The following is a 20693-nucleotide window of genomic DNA, read 5'->3' as shown; positions in this document are numbered from 1 at the left end:
ATGAATTAAAAACAAAAAAAAACGAAAATACCGATAGCCACCACACTCCTCGGTTGGTGAAGCGGGGTGACTGCTGGTATTATGTTTTTATAATTCCCTTTCAAATTAAAGTTAAGTAGTGTTTAAAAAATTAACGTCGGAGTGGGCATTAAAAATTCAATCAAACATGACCAACAAACAATAAGTTTAATTTTGATATTGGGTGGACTAGTTTTTTTTTGTTTTTTTTTTTAAAGCAACGATGGGAGATTTGCATGGTTAAAAAAGGGGATACTTTGGATGTTATCCTTAATTATGAAGGGCAAAGCGGGCTAGGTGATGAGCAATGATAAGTGCATTATTTGTTATTATTTCATATCAATTATCCCTATGTTTTGTTAACAAATTGGTCTTAAAAGAACCTTATTACTTTCCTTTTCTTGGTTTCAACCAATCTGCGACGTTTTTTGTGATAATTCGACTTTCCAGAAGAATTTTGATGTAAGGTCAATTGGAGAAGGAAGCTAAGAGGCTGAAGACTATTTTATTCGAATTTCATAATTTTCCATGAAGCCAAAAGTTCTAGTTTTGCAAGTTAATCCTGCAGAAGTTGCAATCCCATCAGTACTGTGCAGTTGTGGGAGAATGGCGATTTGAAGGCTTTTTCGATTTTTTCTAGTGGTGTGCGACATATGCTTGGAAATATAAGAGATAAATTTACATTTCCTATATTTTTACAGAATTTTGCAGAAGGTAAATCGACCCCAAATTTGGCGTGAAAATATGATGACGTGTTTTCCAAGCCAAGAAGGATTCTTTCCTAATTTGTTTATTAATTATTTAGAAATTTGTTTTATTTTAGGAGAGTTTTTTACCATAATTTTTAGGGTTTTCCTAGATAACATATAATACCCTAGGTTCTCTTAAGACTACCTTATAAACAAAATTCGTCCAAAGGGAAGGAGGGAAGCTTAGTGTGTGTTTTACCATACTTTTCTGGGTTTTATCTTCTTCCATGACTTTTTTTGTGATATTTATTATGATTGTATGTAACTAAACTACTTTTCTAAGGCTTATGATGAAACCATGACATAATTATTTCCAAAGTATTTTGTTAATTATTATTCGATTACATACCATGTTTAATTCTTAATCATTGTATTTAATTTATTCTATTTTCGAATGTTCTTGTGACTGGCCATCATTAGGACCTTGTTTCTAGATAATTAGATAAGTCTAAGAGGATGACCAATCAATTAGAATTATTGGAACTAAGATTAAGAAGAGTATAAAACTAGTGAGGATGACCAATATCAAATTAGTCCTACTTGGTTGACATGATTCTCAGTGCTCAATAGGTTTTTATGTGTTTAATTGTATGTCTAACCAATAGGATATAATTGTCACGTATAGACACACAAGTTGACGCCTGACCACAGACTAATTCATATATTAGAAAGAACAACCTTAAATATTGGCATGGTAATTGGATAGTGATCGGCTTGAAGAAAAGGAATAGGATTGTTATTGGTGGATTCATGACCTTAGGCTTTCATGATATTAATTTGTGTAAACCTTCATTCGTTGTGTTTTTTTCATTATTCATCTTTATGGTTTGATTATAAGTTGGAGTTTTAATTATTTCTCGTAATCAATTAATCAATCATTTGTTTCCTAATTAAGTTAAGTTTTGCGTAATCAAGTGGTTGAATTGGTATTAAAAGCAATTCATGTGGGATCAACCTCGTATTTGCATATATTCCTACAATTGATTCGTGCACTTATGAATTTAATTTGGTTTAAATTAATCTATTATTTAGGTTAGTTTAAATATACATTAAGCAGTACCATTGCCTTGACGACGTGTATGAGTAACTAAAGCTCCAGTGATCCTGAGAAGAGCAGCCTTAGGTGAAGTTTGGTAAACATTCAGCTTTAGCTTTTTTTTCACAGTTTTGGGTGAAAAAAAGCCAAAAACAAGAAGCTGCAAAACCCATCTTTGAAAAACCGACTTTTTTTCACATCTGGTTTACATAAAAGTTTACCAAACACTATAATACTGTTTTTTTTTTTCAAAATCATTTTTACAAAAAAGTTTACCAAACACTCTACAACTTTATTTCACAGCCGCTTATTCTCATAGCATAGTAGAAGCAATTTTTTTTTCAAACCACAGCAATACCAAACCAGCCCTTAAAGTCTTCAACAATATGCTCCACTGTAGACATATTCGTAGAACTCTCGAGCAACACTTTCACGATCTGGAAAGAATATTGGATGTTCTATATTTTTGTTTTTGATTTTTAGTTTTTATAATGTATTATTCAATATTTGTGTGTACAAGCTTGCATGATACTTAAACTCAAACATCAAAGGAGAAAGATCAAATTTGTTTCTTTTCCTCGCTTCTTGGTATGCGAGAAAGATCGAACTTGTGGATGCCATTAAGTGCATACTTGCTTATTGGTGATCAAAAAGAGGTAGAAGTGCGGAACGATTTACGTTGGAACAAGGGTGTTTTTCTTTCGCCCTCCCCCTCCTATTGATACTTTTGGTGACTTTTCTTGCAGGTGTGGCTATGGAGGCTTGAGCTCTTGGTGGATTGACTGTGCTTAATACTCTCAGATCTAGTGACACACCCCGATCCTAAAATCAAGGCGTGATGGCCGTCACGTGAGCGTGACGTAACCATTTACACAGTTCAAAAGCTTTAAAGATACAATTACTAAGATGTAACACCCGAGGGTGAGTCCTACTTTTGCGAATTCTGTCAGAACACCGCTGGATTCCTCGTGGTCACCAAAGCTCTGCTATCTTGAACCTGGAGGGGCGCAAAACAAGATTGAGTGGGTCAATAAAACAAAGCTTTTCGAAAATATTTCATATAACAACACTTCTAACCCCTCGTTGTAAAACCTGTATACTTTCACAAAAAATAGTATATATATAATCATATATAACAGCAAAACTCAAATCACAAGTCTTAAACACTTTTCAGGAAAATATGCCATGTGATTCTCTAACTATAAGGTCTTTCTTTTTCCTTTTTTTTTTTCCTTGCCTCAATTAATTCTTGAATTTCTTCCTCATTCATCTGGGCATCGAGTATACGATCAACCAAAATAGGCCTAACTTGCCCCGGGGTGAACCACTTCCCGGGCCCGCTCCACCACCGTAGCACGATATTGTCCGCTTTGGGCCCCAACTCCGCCCTCACGGTTTTGTTTTTGGGAACTCACGAGCAACTTCCCAGTGGGTCACCCAAAAACAAAACCATAAGGGCGGAGTTGGGGCCCAAAGGGACAATATCGTGATACGGTGGTGGAGCAGGCCCAGGAAGTGGTCCGTCCCGGGCCGGGATGTGACATCTAGTTTTTGGTTAGGGTGCATTTTTCAATTTGGTGTGATGTCTTCCTTTGCGGAGGTAGCAGCGGTTGTGGCAATGGTGGCTGGGTTTTGGCGCTTGGAGATTAGGGTTTTTCTGTTCACTGCTTCTTTTGTAGCTTACGGGCCTAAATTTGTGTGAGCCTCCCTTTGTGGCTGGGGTTGTAGCTCTCTTTTTTTGGGCTTGGTTTCTTACTTTGTGTTTTGTTTAGGTTTAGACATCTGTTAACACAAATTGTATTTCTCTTTCATTAATGAAGCTTCATTCTTGTCCAAAAAATGAAAAAAAAAAAAAGAAGAGGTAGAAAGCTAGAAACCATACTCAAAGATACACAAAATTAAGGCAATCCTTTCTTATTAGTTACTTCAAATTTTGCAGTGTATAAGATTGTCATAATCTATTAGATATAGAGTGCTTTCTGCACACGTCTTTTTCTTCTGCACATTCTTGTTCATTGTCGGTTTTTAACTAAATAAATCAAGAAAAATTAAGGAACAAAAACAAATAAGGATGTAGCGCGCTCCTATTAGTCATACTTTGATTTGAAGACAACTGAAAAATAGAGGAGCACTACTAGAGTGGCTTGTTTTTCATTTTGTAGGAGTAGGTGCTTGCTCTTTGTTGAGTTTGGCTTGGGGGAAGAGGGCATTTCCATCACGAAAGATTTAACCCAGCTAGAGGTTGCTTGCGCAAAAAGAAAAAGTAATAAAATAGGAAAATGCACATTTCGATAATCATTTAATACTTTCGAGTCATATTTAGCTTAGAGAACTTAACAATTTAACTCTTTGATCATTTTTAATGTAATAATGCTCATATTGTATAATCGCTCACCAGAATCATATGCTCAACCATTTGTTCCATTGGATTGTTGGTGAACCCATTTTTTCATTGGTAACATGACCATTTTATACACGAGAACCGCTCGAAAATAACTAAAAACGAGCCAAAGTTATAAACTTTTGAGAAGGAAAGCACTCCAAAAATTTCAATCCCTTTGAAAAATTTAAAATGTAAATAATAATTCTCTTTAAAAAACCTAATTAAAATAATTAAATAGTGAAATCACCAGAATATCAAAACCTTCTATAATTTTGTTTTTGGATCCTTTTTTGACATCTGGAACTTAGAATCAAGTACAAAAGTTTACTAGCGGTGCTTTGTTATATAGGTTATCACTTTTTTGTTCCACCCTACCACGGCTAAGGTTCAAACCTTCTTTTTTAATGCAGATTAGTACAAAATATCTCCTGTATTAAAAAAAAAAGAATTTTAAGGAAATACTCTTTAACATTTTTTATACTATTCACTTTTAACGAAAAGTTATATTTTTATTTTTCATGAATACTATTCATTTTATTTTTATTTGTTATTATTCATTAAAATTTTTTTTTTTTTTGAATTTTTCGTTAATTTTTCTTAAACAAAAAAATTACAAAAATCCAGCCTAACTATTTAGCTACTTTCCAACCAAGTGAAAAAAGGGTAAAAAAAATATAATAAACAATTTAAAAGAAAAAAAAAAGAGAAAGAATAATAAACAAGTCAAATCATTTCCTTTTTATTTTTCACGGAAACAAAAAACGCGTAATATATTCGTAAACCGAGTGCTTGTTATGATTACTTCTTCGTCCTAGTGAGAGAAAGAAAGAAAGAAAACCCACCTCTGTCTCTCTCTCGCTGTCTCTCTCTTTCTCTGCAAAACCCTCATTGCGTATTCTGCAATCGACCTTCGAATGGCGAACAGTAATCTTCCCCGACGAATCATCAAGGTTCGCCCTTCAATCTTCTTCTCGATCCCTCTTTTAATTTACCTCTGATCGCTCTGTTTGCGTCCCCTGAAACGAAAATTTAAACTTTTAATTGCCTTTTTTTTGTGTTAATTTCATCGAATATTTTCTGTGATTTGTGCCTGAAAAGATTCGATCTTATTCATTTTTGTACTGAGTTTCGTAGCGACGAAATGGGGATTAGGGTTTCGAGGGTTTGATTTTTGGGTAATTTTTTAACAATTTTTGCTTTTTTGTATTTGATCCCGAAGGAAACTCAACGTCTGCTCAGTGAACCTGGTAAGTGATTCACCTTTTCCCCATTGATTATTTGGAGCTTGAATTTGAAATTATGCTTAAAATTCGTTTCATTTGTCTACAAGTTTGTTTCATAGAGAAATTCAAAACGAATGAGAGTTTGATAGTTGTTTTTAGGCTTAAGTATAATATAAATATGCTAATTTTGTTGGGGTTTTATTTGTAAAGGGTGTTATGCGGTTTACTTATTACTTTATACTGTGATTTGTGGTTTCAGCACCGGGGATTAGTGCTTCACCGTCAGAAGAGAACATGCGATACTTCAATGTGATGATCCTTGGCCCAACACAATCTCCTTATGAAGGTATATATAACTGAACTGAATGCTTTGTGGAATATGTTATCTACGAAATCTATACCTGGTTGGTTATTATTGTTAATCTTTTACTTGTTTGAGGAAATTTCCTAGAAGGAGTCTATAGAAGTTTGATTGTTTGAAATTTCTTTTATTTTATGCACATAAATTCATAAATTTGAGCTGTACATTGGGAGTGCAAGCTTGATAGAACTCTGCTTGTGGGAATGATGACTTATTGTGTCTGCATTGTTGAATGTATGTGTTTGTGTTGTTTTATGTGAAAGTGAGCTGAACAAATTAAGGACTTTGTTGTTTGTCAGAGTATTTCTGAGGAATAATTAGGAGGCTGGATCATTTTGTTGAGCCATATAGGGGTTAGCGAAGGTTGTCTATCTTTGAGATCTGTCTTTAGTCTTGGGTACAAAAAGAGTATCCTGTCCATTTCAGTAATTAATGTAGCAATGGAGTGCCCTGGGATTACTTTGTGTTGAGAGGGCATAATCGTATCTCCCTTGCATTTCTAATGGAAGTATATATATGAAGTGAACTATCAGTGAATGCATGCAGCTAGACCATGTCATGGAGCTACTAGAGATTTTTGCAATATTCTGAAGGACTGAGCACAACAAACAGGAATGTTTTGGATTCAGTTGCAATGGATGGCTAGGGAGAGATCATGCTACTCAGAAAGGCAGGCTAATTGAGATGATGTAGCAATCAGCCCTATAATTGGGGAAAGTTATATCTCACCTGGACAAATTTGTATGTCGTTCATACGGTGGGAAAGTGTAGTCCATTTATGTACTGCCTGTCTGTCTAATATGTGTTCATTGGCCTGTTAGAGGGGTATAGCATTGACGGCACACAACAGAGTGTCAAGTACAATAAACCAAGCCAGATTATTGATCATAGCCTTTCTAGCCAATCACTACTCCGCTATTTTACATCTGTGTGAAGTGGCAGTCCACTTTGCTTTGCTTTGAGCATGAGAGAAATGATAGTAGTTTATTTGTTCTTATATGTTGCTATATTTGCCACTTGGTTACTACGTATTATATTCTTTGTCAGAAACATAAATATCAGATGTCAGTTTCAGAAATGTAATATGGGTTAACATGGCTCCTTTTTCTTGTTACTCCTATGCTTTCTTTTCCATCACTTACCATCGTAATTTGTAGATTTAACATGATATGTTTTGTTTCTATTTAGGAGGAGTCTTCAAGTTGGAACTCTTTTTGCCTGAAGAATACCCAATGGCAGCTCCAAAGGTACTTTGATTTGAAGTCAGTATAACACAATCCCAACTCAAAGATTGAGGGAGAGTATGAAATGAAACATTGCTGTGTATAGGAGCGCTTTTAATTCTTGATTCAGATGTCTGGAGTTATACAGTTATTTGATAAATGGGTTTTATCTTCACAATTCTTGTTCCTCCTTTGTGATAGATTTCATCACAGTTTTGTTTTATTTGTATGATTCTCTTGTCGTGCAATTTGATGGGATTTAATGTTGTTCCGTGCTTTTTTCGGTTATGTGTGGTTTTTGCCCACAATGGCTGTAGTGTGTTTTGCGAACTGTTCTGAAACAGGGTAGTCTTTTAAAGCAGATATTGTTTTTACTAAGGAGAAATTATTGTTTGGTATGTGTATATATAATGCATATGGGGTGGATCTTTAGGATCTCAGGGGGCAATTCTTAAAGTTGCAAAAGATAAGGGAGTTAAAGAACTGAAGTTATTTGGCTTTTAGGAATAAATATTATCTTTTATATTACACTTTCTTTTACTAATGTGATTCTTATCGTTGATGATTTATGATAGAAATTTCCATAGGTTAATAGTTGTACTTGGATGGTTTTTCTTAGATAAAAAAACTATTCTAAGAACAGTCTACATATTTTCACCTTTACTAGCAAATGTTGTCAATTGAAGCATGCTCACATAGGTGAAATTTTCGTAGTGTGCAGTTGAATAATCAGCTGGCCTTTCCACAGAATGCCAACATGGTACACGAAACTGTTAGAGACTTCCTAAGGCAACTGGGTTGTCATTGTTTATTAATTTTGTGAATGTGTCAGGACGTGGTTTTGGTCCTGCAGTTTAAGGCTCCACTTTTTCTACATTAAGCATGCCCCCCCCTGGCATTTTAACATTCCTTACGTATGTGTATCAAGTAATCATTTGTTTTTCCGTTGTATCAGGTTCGATTTCTCACTAAAATTTATCATCCTAACATTGACAAGGTAGGCTGTGGTGTGCATATGTTTTTTTTTCCCCTTCCTTTCACTTTCAAAGGTTCCCCAAATAATTTAATGCCTTTTATGCACGGCTTTGTTAATCAGCTGGGAAGGATATGCCTTGATATATTGAAAGACAAGTGGAGTCCTGCTCTCCAGATCCGAACTGTACTTTTGAGGTATATGCTTTCATATTGTCTTTGTAATATACTATACCTGTTCTGTGATCAAAACAAAACAAAACAAAACATCAGTGTAGATCACTGGTTAAAATATCACAATAAATTATGTGTTCCATAACAGAATAAATTTTGGCATAGTTCATACACCTGTAACGTGGAGCTTGTGCAGCTGCTATTCCATTTCTACTGCTTTATTCTTATACAAGCACTGCATAATTTGGGAAATGTTTTAATGTGATGTATGGTTCTATCCTTCTAAGTAAAATTGAAACTGAATAATTGGCAATGTTGCTATCATTTTCTTCTAGTATTCAGGCACTTTTGAGTGCCCCAAACCCCGACGACCCGCTCTCAGAGAACATCGCAAAGCATTGGAAATCAAATGAGGCTGAAGCTGTTGAAACAGGTGTGTTTCTTATTACTGGTTTTCCCCAGCTTACATATTACTCGAATATCAATTGAAAAGCGTTGAAGCTAATGCGTTCTTTCTTGATCCCATCCCCGCAGCCAAGGAATGGACCCGTTTATATGCAAGCGGCGTGTAATGACATGGTGAAAACTTTATCCTTCCCTAAAATAACATTAATGCAATGTACGCTATTCGCTGTCATTTTTAAAATGAAAATTTGGAAGAATTGATGTTTGAAATATTGGAAGTTTAATGTTCACAAGCTACCATTTGTTGCCTGAAAACTTGTTCCATCTCTTTCGGAAGCTCGTCTGTGAACTTGTATGATCAAGGATTAAGGTATTTTCTATCTCCACTCTCAAACGACCACTGTGGGGGTTTGTCATAGGCACTTCAAAATATGGATTTCTGGCAATGAATATTGTGAATAATTATCTACTAATTTTCTTTCTCGTTTTGCTTTGTTTTGAAGAATTGTATTCCCGGTTAGTTATGACAATTTTTCGTTGAATTGTATTTGGTTGCTTGGATTACTTTGGATTGGATTGAATATTGAATAACTCATAAGTTTCAATGTACGTTTGAATAATTAGGAAAACTAATTAAAATGGTTTGAAAACTTTGAGTTTTAATGTTAAGGATAAAATAAAAGATAAAGTAAATAATACAGGATTGATTTTTTAGTGTAAAAATGTGGTTTTTTTGTTAAAGTGAACAGTATCGGGATCTTTTATAAATTCGTAAGAAGTTAAAAAGAGTGAAAAAGCGTTCAACACCCCTGTTTCAACATGGATTCGTATTGGGTCTGGATCTAACGGATTCCATGGACTAATGTCGTGTGTACGCTTTGTACTTCTTTGAGTTCCGCCCACCAACATACCAAAAAAGAGCAAAAAGAGTTAACTTAGCTCTTCCATGGGGGAGGAGGTCTTCTTCAATTCACTTTGTGGTTGATTTACGAAATTTAGACTTATCATTGGAACCGTTAGTATTATAAACCACTTTCTAAAGATTATCTCAGCAAGGAATCATTAAAATACGAGATTGTATAGTCATCAAATTATATAGAAACAAATGGACCTATTCGGTTAAGCTAAAATCATAAGTCTATTTGCTACAGTTGCTTGAATAAATAATCTTAATTTTAATTATTTTTTTATAAATAAAATCTTTACATATCGGTTTATAATATAAATAATTCTTATTATAAATACAAAATTCTATAAAAGAAACTAAGGAAGAACTCCTCTTCAATCTTAAGGAGTGAAGCTCCTCTCGTATCCAAAACATGAAAACACCACAAAACGACATGGTTTTCAAGAAATCTGATTAGATCACAAGGAAATCTAACCTCCAGCCCCGACATGATCCTGAACATCACAATATTATAAATATATACTAATCAACTAACTTGTAATAAAAGTAATCTAGGTCACATATTTAACAAAATTCAGCCGAACAGAATCCTAAACGGATTCCCTACACTTGATACTGGATGAGAATTTTCTTCGAATTCTCTTTATAAGAATTTCAGGAATCTTTTAATTATATCTATTCATCGTACATCGTATGGTTATTTTAATTTTTATATTTAAAAATAAATATAAATAGTACTTGATGAAAACTAATCGTACAATTTATAATGAACGGACATAATTAAAATATCATATTGATTCTCACAAAGAGAATCCTCCTTCCTTGATACTTTCGCTGCTGCCCTTTTTACAGCCCTACAATGTAGGATAGAGATACGTCACGCGTAGGGTACCTACCCCACAAACAAATAGCCATACCATGTACGAACCATCCATCCGTCCTTCAGTTCAGTGTTTCACTTTGGATTCCTCTCCCTTCTGCCACTGCCCCCTTCACTGTACAGCCCCACGCGCCTCTCTCAACTTTATTCTTGTTTTTGTTTTTCGTGTTTTGTTTTTAGTGTTCTCATCAGTTTTTTTTTTTTTTTGAACAAACGATATTATCTATACTAAAGAGAAGAGAATATGCTTAACCTCACAATGGACTAGCAATAATATGGTTCAAATTTACCTTTAATGATAATCGAACCTAAGACCTCTCACTTACAAGTGAAGAGAAATATCACTAGACTGTAGTACTAAATAACATTATTAGTTCTTTAAAAGTATAACATTTTACTTTTAAAGCATTATTTTTCTCTACAAATATTGTAGTTCAAACCATTATATTTTTTTTTCACTTCGTATTATAGTCTAATAGTATTCTTCTTCATTTGTATATGAGATGTTTTAAATTCGATTCTTGCTAAAATAAAATTTAAATCACATTATTACTAGTTCATTGTAAGGTTAAGTCCATCTCCCTTCTCCCTTATTATAGATAATATCGTTTGTTCAAACTATTATTATTATTTATATTTATTTAAAAATTATCTCTGAAAACTTTGGTTCGATAAAAAAAGTTGAAATTTAATAATGGAGAACATTATTTATACTATAAATTTAGTTGATTTTACGTATAAATGATAAAAAAAATCTATAAACCAAATGAATTATATTGAAAATGATCCAAAAGATGATCTAAAAAAAGAACGCTTCAAATTATGATGTTTATACGATAAGATGATGATCATTGTCATAAAATGATGAATGACTCGACACATATAAGAAGTCAAATATTCTCTAAACAGATTAGATTTTTTTTTTTTATACAAATACATCCATTTAACTGTGCTTTCAAAAATCAATTTTAATCTCATTTTACTAACTCAAAAATTAGCACTTATTTTATGAAATGCTTCATTTCTTTGTCCTTTTTTACGACAAAGATTTAATTTAATTAATAAAAAAATCACTAATAATAATTTATGAGCACTTGAGCAAAGTGGTCAGCCGGCCGTTTGACCGCTGGTGACGCACCGACCGGGGAGTTCCAGAGTTTTGACGGTTGAATTTATAACTGCAAATCACCACCAAACTCAAGTGTCTCATCTACTCACTTGTCTTGTCTTATTTAACTCTTATTATTTCGATACGACCGAATGAATAGTGTTCATACCACATATGTCCCCCAGGAGGATCATCTCCCGATCCACATATATTGTACGGTTAGTTTTTGTTATGAATTATTTATATTTAATTTAAAATAAAAGTATTTAAAATGATTTATGGCCATACGATTACGATGAACAAATATAATTTGACGATCCTTAAGATTCTTACAAAGGTGATCCGAAGAGAATCGTCATTCATATGTCCCTCTCCTCACTTATAGTTCTTTCTTCTTCTTAATTTTCTTACAAAATTCAAGATAATATTATCAAACAAAAAATTATTCTAATGTAACTATGTAAGTGACATAAAACAAATCAAGTAATACTTTTTTGGCTTATTAATTGTTATTTAGTTTCAGTTTATCTATTGAAATTGATTTTGTCCCACTTTATTTTTGAAACTGACATTTTCAACTTTTTCACCATACTATTCCATTAAAGAACGGTTTAACTCAAGGGTGTTTTAGACTTTTTACATATCTGTTTATCCCTAATTTATACACTAAACCAAGCTCAACTCCCTTTTGGACAATTGTAATTCGAACCCTATGAGTTAGAACCTTTTAAAAAATATTAACTCAATCAACAGAAAAACCCCATGAGCATTTTGGCTCACCACAAAAAACTCTGGTGTATGCTCACCATACACCTAATTATTTGTCATGTGTCATTTCATCTAATCTTGGTTAATTTTTTTTCCAAAATTGAAAAAATAACATGTAATGTGAAAGTTAACTAGAGTTTAAGTTAAAAGGCACGTGATAGATGATTAGATATATGCTCGTGTATAGTAGGCATACACTATAATTTCTGATGGTGAGCAAAAATGATTCCTGATTATAATAAGGGCAAGTTGTAATTTGCCACTGAATGTAAAGATAGAGCCCCTCCCTAATCACAATCAGTGCCTCACAAAACATAATAATCAATCAAATCTTGTTTAGAAAGTAAAGTTAAAAGGGCATTAGGCCTACTTAGTGCGGTGGTCGCCGTCAGCGCCAGCCACCCAACCGCCCACGCACACATTTGATATTAGCACCCACCACCAGGTGAACAATTTATAATTAGACTGATGAGTTAGGTAATTAGTTGTGTGTATTGAGTAGTATTGGTTTTTTTTTTCTTCACCAAAAACTGATTTACTTTAAAATTAAGCAGCAACAAAGTGTTTGGTAAAAATAAAATATACTGTTTATTTTAAAAGTAATGGCTTCCAAACAGTAACTTTTAAAAGTAGCCTATAAGTTGCTTTTAAAAATTGCTTTAATAAAAAGTGGATTTGAGTCTTTAGAATATTTTTAATTCATGCGATAAGCTCATTAATTTTAAACAATGACATTATTTATCCTTTTAGATACTACTTTTTATATTGACAACATTTTAAAAAATATAGTTTATCAAACGCTCAACTGCTTTATTTTGCAGCTAATTATTCTTAAAGCACATCATAAGCAATTTATTAAAAAAACACAACAATCCAAAACTAGCCCTTAATTCACCGTCATTGTACAATGACGTTTTTAATTGATGATGTAATGCGATGTATGATATTTTTATATGTAACATTATACTAATGAATTCATATGTCACGTGACAATAAACATACTATGTATGATTTTTTTTCTTCTATTTAACATTATGTCTTAATACAACCAATTAGTGGTTGGCTAAAAAAAGGGACAAAGATAAAAATCTAACAATGCCCTTCACAGCATATTTGGTTAGGCCAAAACAATGTATATGGCATTTTGCACTTCAATTTGAACTCCTCTTTCTTATAAATTTAAGTAGTTTAAGATACTGCATTGTCGCATTTTACGTGAAGGCAAATGGATAACACTAAAAAACTAAGCGTGTACACCATGTGTAAGATGTTAACACTAACGAAGGAGTACATGCTTCTTTTTGTTGAATACAATGATATATTTACACTAACAAGAAATTTGAATCAAGCAACAAACATGGCCAGTCATAATGATTTAGCATTAAACTCACTATTCACGAAAGTCGAATCTAAAATCTCTCAATCACAAATAAAGAAGAATACGACAATTAATAGATTGCTAAATGTTAACACAAAACAGAAGCAGATTCATAACATTGCATGACAGAATGACGAGACGATCATATCTAAAAGTGACCGTTGATGGCATGTTGTTACTATTGTGTGCGAAATTTATGCACTAAAGGTGGGGAATCAAGTTGAGAAAGAAAAGGGTATTGAATTGAATAGTTTCAACCACCAAGTCCATCCATCTTAATAAGAAAACCAACCTCCATTAAACCCCACATTTACTTTATCCCTTCTGCTACCAAGTCAACAATTCCCATTTGGGATGCCCCCCATTAAACTAATGCGACCAAATCGGTCACCACCGATACTCACAACGCGGTTACTTACTGCTCTCTGCCAAATCAATTCCGTCTAAATTTCTATGATTCTTCGGAGTATATGTTAAGAGTTTTTCACCGTTTGGGTCCTTGATAAAAATTTTCAAAATATAAGATGTTTTGAAGCACCGTAACATTTTTAGACTAACAGGTCTCACCTCACCAACCTTTGTTGCCAGCTAGTCAGGACTAGCATTAAGACTAATATGTTAATTAATATTACTTCCCTGAATTCTTGAATTTTGCTAATTAACACTAGCATGTGTGCATCCCTAGATTGTTGACAAATTAAACTAGAGGCATATGAGGTAAGAGCTTGGTTGGGGGTGCCTCTGGAAAAGCTAAAAGCGTTTTTCCATTGCTACAAGCACTTATGACTACGCTTTTCCGGAAAAAAAAAAAACATAAATGTACTAGGTCATAAAGGCGCGTTTTGGGGAAGCACATCCAAATTCAATGTAATTCTATAAAAGCACTTGTAGCAGAAACGCTTGTGAGCGAAACATGCACATTAACTCAAGGACATGATTGGATCATTTCAGATGCAGATTCAAAGTGGGAGAAGAACATGATACAGAATTGAACCAATGTAGAGTGAGAAACAAGAAGAGAAAAGTAGAAATTTTTATTGTCGAATAATTGGTTTGAGAAGGAAACAACAATAACAACATATCCATCCTTCATTCACAAACCCAGTAAGTACCCACCACACATCCCAATCTCCCTCGTGACTTCCATTCTTTTTTTGTATATATCATCACATATATACATGTACAGATGATCCTCTTCTACATCCAGCCACCCATCTCTCTCCCCTCTCCCTCTCTCTCCATACCTATCTACCTCTCTCTCCCTCTCTCACCGACTTTCGTTCCTCCCTCTCAAATAAAACTAAAAGCAAATTTAACGATTGTACACAGTTTCATTTTTATTTTTTTTTCTGGAAGTGAGGATCCAGGAACCAGACCGGGCTACATCGGAATGAAAAATGAATAAAGTTCGAAGATATTCCCAACCAAAATGGGAGAGAATGAGGGCACAGGAGAAAGGAGGAACACAGTGGAGCCAGAGAGCAATGAGGAATGAATGAATAAATGAAGACTGAACAAGGAACTAAGCTACCTCTCTGGGATCCACTGGCATTGGCTGCTAATGAGATTATTTGGTGATTCCGATTATGTAACAGGTATCTGGTAATCCTTATGTGATGGGAGGCGGAACGGAAGGGGAGTTCCTAACAAACTGGGGTGCTGGGCAGCAACGGGAAAAACTAAAAAATATGGCTGAGAAGCAGAATTACAGTACAGTCCTGAGTTCTAAAAGCTATAATGCCTGACCGAGTGTTCCAACATATCGCGACTGGGGCGCACCATTTCCTTCACTCGGCTCCCATTTTTGTAAATCTTGAATGTTGGTACAATCCTCACATTTTCGCTGTTTGCAACTGCTGCGTTTTCTTCAATGTCAACCTATGATCCATGACCGTAATAAGCATAAAAAAATTTGTTCTCTTAAAGTACTTTAGTAGCAATCACAGGTGCATGCAAACTTCAGTCAAACTAGTATATGATAAACATCGATCAGCAATTTTACCTTGAGGAAATTTATGGATGGGTAGCGACCACAAAGCGTGTCCAGAAAAGGTGATATTTGCTTGCATTGCAAATCAGAGGCGGCTTTGAAATGGACCACGGAGACCCCTGTAAATGCAAATTTTTAGGCACTTGTGCAATGATGCAGGTGTAGAAATTATAAGGTGACAGAAGTACAGATGGGAAGTCCTACCTGGTAAAGATATCGCAGCTCTGAACTGCTCAAGACCTAATATTTCTTCCACTTCACCGCCAAACTTCAAATTAGAAACTTCTTCCTCACGGGATTTTTTTAATGCAATTTGAGCATGAAACAAAGATTCAGCAACTTCATTGTCATCAGGGAGCAACCTTCTCAAGACCTCATAATCTTTTAAAGCCTCTATCCATCTTTCTAGCTGCAATACACAAAAAACTAACGGACTAAATTGCAGTTTCTTAAAAGAAAAATATATGAACAGAAAGAAACGAAAATGAACAGGTTTAGACATGCATTTACCTTGCTGTTGGAGGCAGCCCTTCGGAGAAGGGCTTTTGTGTAATTATGTTTAATACATAGGGCCTGGTTGCAGTCTTCAATGGATCGCTCCCACATCCCAAGTTTAAACCAACAAGCCGCTCTGTTGCAATAGAGAACAGAGTTTGAAGGATCAAGCCTCAGACCTTCTCCATATGCTGCGCAAGCTTCTGTGAACCTTTCGGACTTGAAGAGATCATTGCCACGGGCACGAGCTCTCATAACCAAGCGCACATTACTTAGCAGCACTGCAGCTTCAATGTTTCGGGAATCAATCTGTCCTGCTTTCTCAGCAGCAGTAACTGCATTCTCAAACCTGCAACACATCCATCATCTATTCTCACTCTCCACAAAACCCTTAACCATATTATTTCAGATGAAGCCTAAATTCTTTGAACTCACCTTCCAAATGCCAATTCAATTTGGGCCAAGACAAAGTTAGTGTAAGCTTCAGAAAGCATCCCAAAGAACTTAGATTGTGAAAGGTCGGAATGAGTGTCTAATCTAGGTGTATTCAATACGACTGATTCAGCGTCATCAATTTGGTGGAGCTTCAGAAGCGCTTCCGCTCTACACATAGAGAGCTGTAAATTCAATTTGAACAAGTTCAGCATTTTGCTTATCTTTCCACTAAATCAAATAATACAAATCCACGTATACAAAACTTAAAAAAACCTCAGGAATCAATATTTACCTGAGGAGAAGAGTCAGCTCCGGAAGCAATAGTAGAATCGCATTCCCTCAATACACTTCTCCAATCTCCTACACGACGGGAATCTGTACATCTTTTTAGATGCTTCTCTACTGCCTGCAATTTCTGTAACTCAGCTGGATCTGGCTGCAGCCCGGGAAAACAAAGGTGTCTACGGGCATTCTCGATCTGCCCTAACCTGCAATAAATAGGATTAAGTCAAGTAAATTTCCTGCTACATTAAGCCGGAGAGATACATCAAAATTCAGTCCACGTACAGTTCTATAAACCAGCAAGACTGGATTCTAAGAATGTAAAACAACACGAACCCAGAAAGTTTGAAAGTCCACCGAAAAACTCTAAAGAAGGTTCCAAGAAGCTTTAGATATCGAGGAGTTAGCAAAATGCAATACAACTATTCACACTTACCCAATTCAACCAAAAACTAGATCGAATCATGAAGTAAAAGCAACATACAAGAAGGTAGTAAAAGCAAACAAGAAAACACAGAAGAACCATTCAATGAATCCGAATCGAAAGGGCAAACCACAGCAGATCCCAACACCAAGCAAGTAGGCATTCTCAACAATGTTGACCAACTAATTAACAAGATTAACTCTAACCAATTCACTAATCACATCAGCTTTAGAAAAAAATAACTGAGCTTTACTGCTTTACATCCCAATAACTCACCTAAGAAACAGAGACCCCAAACGCTGGTGAGCTCTGCCATAACTGGGATCCAACCTCACCGCCTCCTCACATTCCCTCACCGCCTCCGTCAGCCGTCCTAGACCCGTCAATGCTGCCGCCCGGTTACTCCGGTAGGCAGCATTGGCCGGAGACAATGCAATCGCCTGATCGTACAAGCTCAAAGCCTCTGCGAAATGGCCTCTTCTGTACTGCTCATTCCCAGCTCTCTTCACCTCCTCTGGATCCACACTCACCGTTGTTCTCTTCAACAAGTCTCCGCTGCAGCCGGTACCCCTCGAACTCACGGCGCTCGCCCTCGAACTCAGGGAACTCGCTGCCTCACTGCCGCCGCCTTTAGCAGCCTGACCGCCCCGCATTATGCTCCCATGACCATAATTCCCCGTACCCGAACCCAAAACGTCGGTTCTGGAGCTCCGGTTCGGGACCATACCCGTTTTTAAGAATTTCCCAGATGGGCATATGTTCCCCGTGGGCAAAACACTGGGCGGCGGAGAGCTCACGGAGCTCTGACCCGAGTATATAAGCGGGTGGGTGGAACACATTGTATGACCCGGTTTGAAACTGCGGGTGTTTCCAGCGGATCGGGCGCTATCTGCGGCTGTGGGACTGCTCTCGCTAGAGCCGGAGAGCTCGCCGGAGTGGTTGTTGGGGGCTGAATCGGCCCTTCTGGCAACTGGGTTGGGCCCATTTCGGCCGGAAACCGATCCGGATGAGCTGGAGCTACTGCTTGTAGCAGTGGCGATGCCGCCGCTCTGGCGAGTCCGAAGAGGCGAAACGGGCGAACCTAAATCGAGTTCTCGGAAATCGGGCTTGTTGGCTTCGCAACTCAGCGAGTCACGGAATCGATCGTTAAGCGAGTCTAGGCCGAGCTGCTCCGAAATGGGCTTCCCGGAATGCGACATTTCCGAAAACAACAGCAAAGCTCGTATCTTTTTTCCGATTTTCTCTCTCTCAATCTGTAAATTTCTGTTCTTTCTTTCTGGGCCGTCGTCTTACTCAGCAATGTGTGGCAGTGAAGCTGTTCCGAGAAGAAGAACAATGACTGCTGGCAGATAGAGACGCAGAAAACCCCAGAAGCAGCAGAAGGAGAAGAAGAGATTCTGATGAAGACATTAAGGGGTAGAGAGAGAGAGAGAGACAAAGAGGGGGGAAAGAGAAGCCGAGATGGGGATCTCGTGATATGAAAGAAGGAAGCAAAGAATGAATGCGAAGTCCTCTTTTAGAAAACGAGAGAGAGGAGAGAGAAGGGGAGAGAGAGAGAGAGAGAGAAAGGAGAGAAGTTTTTTATTGCTTGTTTTTTCTTTCTTCCCTTTCACCTGCCCCTTCACGAGACACGCTTTGAGGTTTCTCTCCTCTTCTCCTCTTGTTGTATTTTTATTCTATTTTTCCTTTTTCTTTTCTCAATCTATAACTCTAATTTTTTTTTTCTTCACTGAGCGTGGTAATGTACATCATTCTGTTTATTATTGTTAGATGAATATAAATTTTGATATTTATGTCGGTTCACTATATAGATTTTAAAATTTAAATTCATTCAACGATAACTATTAAAGTATGAGCATTACAGAATGGTAAATAAAAATATTTTCGAAAACAAACTCAAAGAATGGTGACACCTAAGCATATTATTGGGGGTCTCTCTTTTTCATTACCTTCACTTTCGTTTTCTCTTTTGTGAATAAATTGATTGACTTTCATATTGGTTAAGGCTAATTATGTGCTATTTGTACTCGTGCATAATTTGCTTTAAGGCATGAAATTAAAAAGTGACAACGTATCTTAGTAAAGTGCAAGCTTATTCACCAATTCATTTTTCTTTGAGAAATGATTTACAAAACCGAGGTTTATTTAATTAACCAGCTCTTAATTTAGTCGTATATCTCTGTATAATGTTGAAATGGTGTAATAAAAAGACGAGTGTAATAAGTGTAGAGTAAGGTTCACAAATTACATCAAGGCTTTGTCTAACTTTCGTACTGGTACATTGCATCTATTTTTTGGTTGTTGCCTTGTAGTTTTAAAATTGTAGGGCCATAAATGTTTTCTAATTCATTAAACAGATCTCGAAAGTTAAATTCATCTAATAATGACACAGTGATAAATAGAATGATGAGCATCACCATCACTTAAGGATGGTGAGTAAAAATATTCCATTTCTTATGTATGATACTCTTATGTGAACTTCTAAAAGATTTTTTTATATTTGATTGTGATAAAGAACATTATTGATAATGTCATATTCGAGATGTGATGCATAAAATGTTGTAAAATGTAATTTCACAAAATAAAGTACAACATATAAGTGAGTGATTCTATTTGTAACGTAAATTAGGTTTTTTGCGAAGAAAATTTCACAAATTATGTGTTGTTATGTTAATTCAAGTTGAAGACAATATTGATTTTAGACCAATTAGTAGTGAGCTGCTGGTTTATCTCTACTAGATTTTGATATGATATCAAAGTGGGTTAAACCCCAAACATGTACTACCAAGAGGTTAAATGCAAGTTAGACTAATTAGTAGTGAGCCGATCATCTATTTCTCTAAAATCTTAACGTGATATCAATCTATCAGAACATGCTAATTGTTTTATATGAAGGCCAACTCATTCAAATAGTTAATAGAATGTTCGATGTTGGGTCAATCAAATCCCTAAATAGTAAATATATTGGGCGAGCAAGTGATTAAGTGCAAGTTGAAAACTTATAGTGTTAGAAACTTAGAACCAATTAGTAGCAGATTATTGGTCCGTCTTTAAAAAAACTCTTGACACTAATGATGTTAATATTAATATTCAGTATAACCATGCACATAGTTGGTTAGTTATGAATTATAATTACATATAGTAAACGTAGTCAATCATGATGAAATACCATATATGTGTCAACCTCTTGAAGAAGATAATAGAAAGAATAATAAATAAATAAATAAATAAAAACAAAACACAAAACCAAACAAAAGAGAAGGCTAATGGTCCCTTGACCACGTTGGAGCTCAATCCTTTGTCACTACTATTAACAATGACCATGAATTCATTGGTGTCACTACTTACACCTAACTACCATTTATTTTTCATTTTCATAATCTCGCTACAAAAAATAATTTACTTGAAATAAATTTACTGTTATTAACTTTCGTCTAATAATACAATATTATCTATAATTTTATTTTGTATGATATTATATT

General features: G+C 35.4%; 2 protein-coding genes across 3 annotated transcripts; one reads left to right on the top strand and one right to left on the bottom strand.

The window, feature by feature from the left end:
• Window positions 1-4892: 4892 nt before the first annotated feature.
• Window positions 4893-8859, top strand: LOC103444885 (ubiquitin-conjugating enzyme E2 36). Of its 2 annotated transcripts, XM_008383834.3 has the most exons (8): window positions 4893-5136; window positions 5406-5433; window positions 5669-5755; window positions 6959-7017; window positions 7949-7990; window positions 8090-8163; window positions 8475-8572; window positions 8674-8859. In XM_008383834.3, exons 1-8 carry the CDS (start codon window positions 5101-5103, stop codon window positions 8709-8711), a joined length of 462 nt encoding a protein of 153 aa, XP_008382056.2. In that variant the 5' UTR covers window positions 4893-5100; the 3' UTR covers window positions 8712-8859. The 2 variants fall into 2 exon arrangements, with proteins under 2 accessions (XP_008382056.2, XP_070675408.1); XM_070819307.1 differs by lacking the exon at window positions 5406-5433 and having other exon boundaries at window positions 4993-5136.
• Window positions 8860-14601: 5742 nt separating this feature from the next.
• Window positions 14602-18873, bottom strand: LOC103444884 (TPR repeat-containing thioredoxin TTL1). Its single transcript, XM_008383833.4, has 7 exons — window positions 17488-18873; window positions 16798-16993; window positions 16506-16687; window positions 16086-16419; window positions 15780-15984; window positions 15588-15694; window positions 14602-15463 (listed from the first exon to the last, which is right to left on the bottom strand). The coding sequence occupies exons 1-7, from the start codon at window positions 18408-18410 to the stop codon at window positions 15311-15313; spliced, it is 2100 nt and encodes a 699-aa protein (XP_008382055.3). The 5' UTR covers window positions 18411-18873; the 3' UTR covers window positions 14602-15310.
• Window positions 18874-20693: the final 1820 nt, after the last annotated feature.

This window comes from Malus domestica, chromosome 03 (genome assembly GCF_042453785.1).
Source record: "Malus domestica chromosome 03, GDT2T_hap1".
Lineage (NCBI taxonomy): Eukaryota > Viridiplantae > Streptophyta > Magnoliopsida > Rosales > Rosaceae > Malus > Malus domestica.
The sequence above is the reverse complement of the archived record's forward strand: the minus strand, read 5'-3'. Positions and strand labels throughout refer to the sequence as shown.